General features: G+C 49.2%; 1 protein-coding gene across 1 annotated transcript; it reads right to left on the reverse strand.

The window, feature by feature from the left end:
• Nucleotides 1-2,442: 2,442 nt before the first annotated feature.
• On the reverse strand, nt 2,443-5,232 carry LOC122012531 (probable lysophospholipase BODYGUARD 3). Its single transcript, XM_042569093.1, has 3 exons — nt 4,039-5,232; nt 3,750-3,949; nt 2,443-3,030 (listed from the first exon to the last, which is right to left on the reverse strand). Exons 1-3 carry the CDS (start codon nt 4,984-4,986, stop codon nt 2,709-2,711), a joined length of 1,470 nt encoding a protein of 489 aa, XP_042425027.1. The 5' UTR covers nt 4,987-5,232; the 3' UTR covers nt 2,443-2,708.
• Nucleotides 5,233-5,992: the final 760 nt, after the last annotated feature.

A 5,992-nucleotide genomic window follows, 5' to 3' on the forward strand; every position in this document is an offset into this window, starting at 1 on the left:
ACGGGAATAATGGGGTGTTGCTTGGATGGAGGCTGTGAGCCCGGGGTGGCATATCCTCGATCATGGAGTCCTTGAGCTTCGCCTTGTCGGCCATACAAGCTCGCATCATGACTGCGGCTGCAAGAGAAAAAGAGAAATCAGTTAGCATCAAAGGAAGAGGTAAAGAAGCTTCATACCTAAGCTGGTCAGCAGCCGGGTGCGGATCGGACTCAGGCTGAAGATATGTACAAGACGCCCTCCAGCAGTAGCTTATGGATGTCGTACTTCTGATCGGCTAGCATGGAGGTCGCGTTCAAGTAGTCCGAGCGGCTCTTGTAATTTTTCAAGGGGGTTGAGGTGCCACTTCGAGCTGCCAGTTGGTCAAGAAATCTGACCGCTCGGGAAAATGCATGAAGAAGAAGTATTCCTTCCAGTGCTTGTTGGAGGTTGATATTTTGTCGAAAAAGACTAGACCAACTTGCGACTGGAAAAGGAAGGTCTCCGGATCGGACAGTTTAGGGTAATAAAAGTAGTGAAAGACCCGGGGGATAAGGGAAATGTCGTACAATACTAAAGTTCAGGGACAGGAGCAGGCGGCTGAGAGGAGCTGGCCATCACAAAAATAGACAAAAAAGGAGTCGAAGGAAGAAATGTGATCAAGCAGACTTGATTAGGAAGAGAGCTTACTGGGAGAGGGTCACCGAGGAAGGAGCGCGGAGGATCGCAGGAGAAAATCGCACAGAAGCTGAACACGAAGGTCATTGAGAGCACTGGAGGAAGACGGACGCGTAGAGGAGGCGGTGAGGCGACGGGTTTATAAGGCCTGGGCTCGGACAACCGGGACCGTCCGATCTAGGTCGCGAAAACCCAGGCCAAGATCTCACCGTTGAATTCAAACCGCCAAACGCAAACGTCACATCACAACTGTCGCGACGTGGGAACATGTTCAGCTTTAATGAGCGGAGATTTGCACAATTCCCAAGAAATCTGGGTGACGTCAGCCTTGCCTTCGCTCGCCCGAGACAACCCAAGGAAAAAGTTCTACAAGTGCAAACCTTTGTTCGTCTGATCGGATCGAGGGAGTGTGCTTATGATCGAGCGGCAAGCTTCAAAAGGTCGGTCGGCGAGGATCGGGTCTATCCTGATCGGAGTCCATACAACGACGAAGGTCGATCGGGAGGGAATTAGCTCGCACAATGGTCCAGTCAGTCGGACTACAGTCTCCTACGATTAAACTTGAAGGGAAGACTTGTGATGCGGTGATTAGGAGGGGCCCCACCCCGCTGCCACGGTGGAGGTCAAAGTCAACTGTTGGACGATGTTGGTCGGTTGGGTGAGTCATAGGTCGATCCGGGATTAAACACCGATCCATCGTCTTCGACACAGGAGTAATTAGACCGACGCTCAAAGGACACACAGAAGTCGAGCCAAGCGGCTACTCCGCTCAGACTAGCAGCAGACTAAACATTAACTGAGCACACAGACGGTGAACTACCCACCGAGCCGCTATCTCGCTCGGCCCGTCAATCGAGCATATGGACAGTGGGCTCCCGACCGAGCGACCTTCCCACTCGGCCCAGCAACCGGCGATACTTGAATAGCGGACTCTCGGTCGAGTGGCTATCCCGCTCGGCGTGACAGCAGACAGCGCAAGGATAGCAAAATTCCGGCTGAGTGACCATTCCGCTCGGCCAAACAACATATACAGCCGGATATCCTTCGATATCCTTTTGGGAGTTAGTGCCGCTGACAGGCGGCATGGTCAGAAAGAGGATCGTACGGCGGAAACTTCTACTGTCACTTCAGAGATATGCTCGACCCGTTAAGGTACTGTGTCAGGGACACTTTATTGACATATCTTTTCAGGGAAAGATTTGAGATGCGTGCTCGCCTTGGGAAGCGTGCATGCGTGCTTCCGGGACTCTATATAAAGGGGGTCCAAGTATCGACGGAGGTATGTTTTTCTCGCGATTTCTACTATTGCGTTACAGTTCTTGCTTCTTCTCGTTTCTTCTTGCTTCGCCGAATACTGACTTGAGTATCGGAAGGTCATCGCCAGGGACCCCTTCTCTGACTCGACACTGACGTTACTTGTATTACAAATAAAAACGAAGTTCACTGAAAGTCAATAAGAACATCACGTCCTTAGCATCCATCTCTTATACTTTGGGATAGTATCAAATCTACAATAGCTAAACAAAAATATATATCTACGTTCTTATGCAACTCATAAAACCATAACATTCTGCCAGGCTAGGATGTTATTAATTGTCAATAGTCAATTATGGTGTTCGATTCACAATGTTAGTCTTTTCTTAATATTTTCTTAAAAAATAATAATAATTTTAAAATCGTCGAGATTTGCTTTTTTTTTTTTTTTTTTTAATAATTCCCCTTTAAAATTTTAAATTGACAAAATCTAGCGCATCGCCAGCTAGCTCAGACAGTAACCAACTTCACAACTGTAACATTAATTTGCTTATATATTGTATTAACTTTTCGTAGACTTCACCGGCAGAGCAAGCCCCCAAGTATCGACACTATTCCCCCTTCCAGATCTAATTAACAGGAGTAGAAGAGAAGAATTCAAATGCAGAATCAAGAAGAGGATTTAATCAGTATTAATCGATTAATTAATTCCTATGAGCAGAGAAAATTAATATAATTCAGACGAGACGCGGCCCCTGTTTCGGCCGTGTACTTCTTCTTTCTCCACCTCAATGGATTAATCAATCGTTGTCCCTCCAAATCTGCTCCAGCTCTCTGGCGAAGGCCCTCTGCTGGCCGACGAGGATAGTGACGTGGTCCTTCTTCTGGAAGACCTTGACCCGGGCGCGGGGGACTTTGGCCGCCAGGTCGTAGCTGCACTCGACGGGGAGGAGCTCGTCGCCGTCACCGTGGAACACCCGGACGTCGCAGCTCAGCTTCTCCCGCACCGTCTCCAGGTAGCTCTCCATCTTCTCCGCGCTCGCGCAGATGACGTTGTGCAGCGTGTGCCACGCTGCGTTGTGCGTGTGGCACATGAACACCTCGATCATGAACGTCCGAATCCTGCGCCAAAAAATTCGTAAATTTTATGGCTGGTGACAGACCTCTCACTCGAATTTCGTGTAGTTAAACATATGTACGATTTTTGAGAGGGTGCAATAAGTGTGAAGAGCAATAATTTGCCTAGCTAGTCACCGCTGTGAACCACAAAAGACACAAACTCACTCCCTGCAGCTTCCAATTGTGTTGGTTATCCTTCAATGCATATGGCCCGCAAGAGGGGCCCAATCTCTGGGGAACAGGTGGGTGTGGACCCTAATGGATGTTGCTTCTTGCCATGTGAAGTCTCGCTATTATATTAACCCATTCAGTCAATGGATCATCAGGTGGAGGTTAAGTGCTTAAATGTATCAGATTGATCAGTTAAAAGGTCGTAAATAAAGTATAATCCAATCAAGATCAACTTATTCCTCACTCTCGCATTGAGTGTAGCATCAATGGGCGTTAATTGCCCTCATTTAACTGCCGGCTTATATGGTTGACGTGAGCCGGAGGGTGTACTTAATTGAGAATTAATGAAAGCAAATGCTTTTGTGTGGGGCTGTTGCTCCGGCTCTGATGATCTACTGGCGAGTTTGGTGAGAGCGTTTAATTGGATCCATGAGTGGATTCAATAATTGCATGCGTGGTAAATTTTAGAAGAATTGAAGGAGGAGGAATGATGATGAAGAGATTGTGAAAGGTAATTATTTGAAAGAAGAAGCAAAAAAAACAGAATTTACCGGTTTCGGGTGAAGAATTTGAAGAGGAAGTCCCAAATCCGGTGGTTCTTGCAGATGAGCAGGCAAATTGTCCTGCTCACGTGCTCGTACCAGCATGCCATGGAGGCGCCGAAGGCGATCGCCGGCCACACCCGGCGGGGCGCCACCTGCCGCATTACGAACTGCGTCGGCTCCTCCCCTCTCGGCACCGGAAAGTATGGCTGCCGCAATTGTATCGGATTCATGAGTAATTGGATGGTATAAAATATGGAGCAGTGCTTAATTGGTGGATCGGTTATGGATTGCTCACCGGCGAGAGCAAGGTGAGGGACTTGACGGCTTCGGGGTGGCGGACGGCGAGGGCGAGCGCGATGATGCAGCCGAGAGAGTGGGCGACAATGTGGAAGGATTTGATGTCGTGGACCTGCAGCACCGACTTCTCGATCATGTCGATGTGCTCTCGCAGAGTGTAGAGGGAGTCCGCCGGCTTGGGGCTCCGACCGAAGCCGAGCAGGTCGACGGCGAAGAGCCGGTGACGCGACCGCGTCTCCTCGGTGAACTCCTGGAACACCGTCTCGGTCCAGAACGTGGAGGAGGAAATAAAACCGTGGATGAACAACACGTCGGTGGACGTCGTCCCCCGCCGGCCGTCTCCAGGGCCGTCGGTGTGGACGTAGAGCCGGGATTCGCCCCCGGAGGAGGAGGAGCTGCTCCAGGAGTTGCAGACCTTGCAGTCGCAGTCGGACCAGAGCGGAATGGGCTTGGGCCGCCGATGCCGTCGGCCGTCGATTTTCCCCCGGAGCATCTCTATCACGTTGGCGCTGACGGCGAAGGAGGCGGCCGGCGGCGCTGGCGATTTTACCGACATGCTGGTGTTCGCGGCGACGGCGACGGCTGCCTTGCGGGAAAACTCGGAGACGCGAGAGGGGCGGGAGTAGAGCGTGTCGGAGACGTCCTCGAGTTGGAGCTTGGCGGAGCAGAGGCGGACCACCTTGGGACCTCTGTTGACGGACAAGAGGAAGCTGCTACCGCCGCCAGCGACCATGCCTCCGGCGTAAGAGCTGCAGCAGTAGCAGGGCTTCCACTCAGCTTCGATGAAGTAGTCTATGAGCTTGTAGACGAGGCAGAGGACGACATCGAGGACGTCGAGGAAGGAGAAGACGAGGAAGCTGACGCCAGCGTTGAGCAGCTCCCCAGCGAGAGTGAGCAAGGACTGATCACCGCCACTCTTGCCGCCGCCGACGCCGCCGCCCTTCATCGCGCCTCCTCCGCCACTCCCCGCGCCCTGCTGCTAAATCTATATTAGCAATGTGGCTTGCGGGTTTGGGTTTCGGGTGGCTTGTGAGGTTCGGAGCTACAACCACCGGCAAAGCAGAGGAGAGGAGAGGAGAGGAGAGCAGAGGGGAGGAAGAGTGAGGAGGCAGCCCACGAGAAGGGAAAGGAAGAAGTAAATAAAGAGTGATCTAATGCTAAATGGTAGTAATGGGATGGGGTGGATTTAAAGAAACTGCAACGTGCAATTAATCGAAATCGGCCGAGATAAAAAAAAAAATAGAAAAGAGGGTTAGATAGTTAACCCTAGTCGGGAGGTTTGATTGATTATGTGGAGAGCGAGAGAAGAGTGGAATTGATTGATTCATTTAAAGGGTTTGTTGGGCAAGGAAAAGAAGGTGGGTGGTAGTTGAATACCGCGTTTAACAACGCCCTATTTTTATGTTTTGCGATTTGGCCTTTTTCTTTTTCTATTTTTCTTTAAAAAAAAATCAGCAGCAATGTTAATTCTGGGGTCGCCTCTAGTGCGAGTGTGACGATGTTATGGTGCCATGGGCGCTGAAGCTGATCAGGCACTGAATTGAGTCCACAACCCTTTACAACAAGTTCTGGTTTGGCATAAAACCAATATAGTTGCAAAGAAAATGACATTAGTGTGTACTAACTATTGTTAATTAGGCTCCTACATAGAGCATACATATTGCCGTACTAAAAGTGCTATCATGTCACATAGTATATGAAGATCGTATTCAACAAAGAGCACCTTAAATTATTTTAGATTTATTTTTTGATTCTATAAAAAAAAACCTCAAATAAAGATATCTTTCTTCTTATAAATCCTAATGTTTATTCCATCTAAATATATTATTGATTTGGAGTAGAAGTATTCGATATGAATTCACAAGCAGCTAGCTATAGCAGGAAGTTTAGCATGCAATTTGCAAATTAATATTGCATAAGAAAATTGCACTCGAGTGTTTTTGCATTAACTA

The sequence above is a fragment of the Zingiber officinale genome, chromosome 8A (genome assembly GCF_018446385.1).
Source record: "Zingiber officinale cultivar Zhangliang chromosome 8A, Zo_v1.1, whole genome shotgun sequence".
Classification (NCBI taxonomy): domain Eukaryota; kingdom Viridiplantae; phylum Streptophyta; class Magnoliopsida; order Zingiberales; family Zingiberaceae; genus Zingiber; species Zingiber officinale.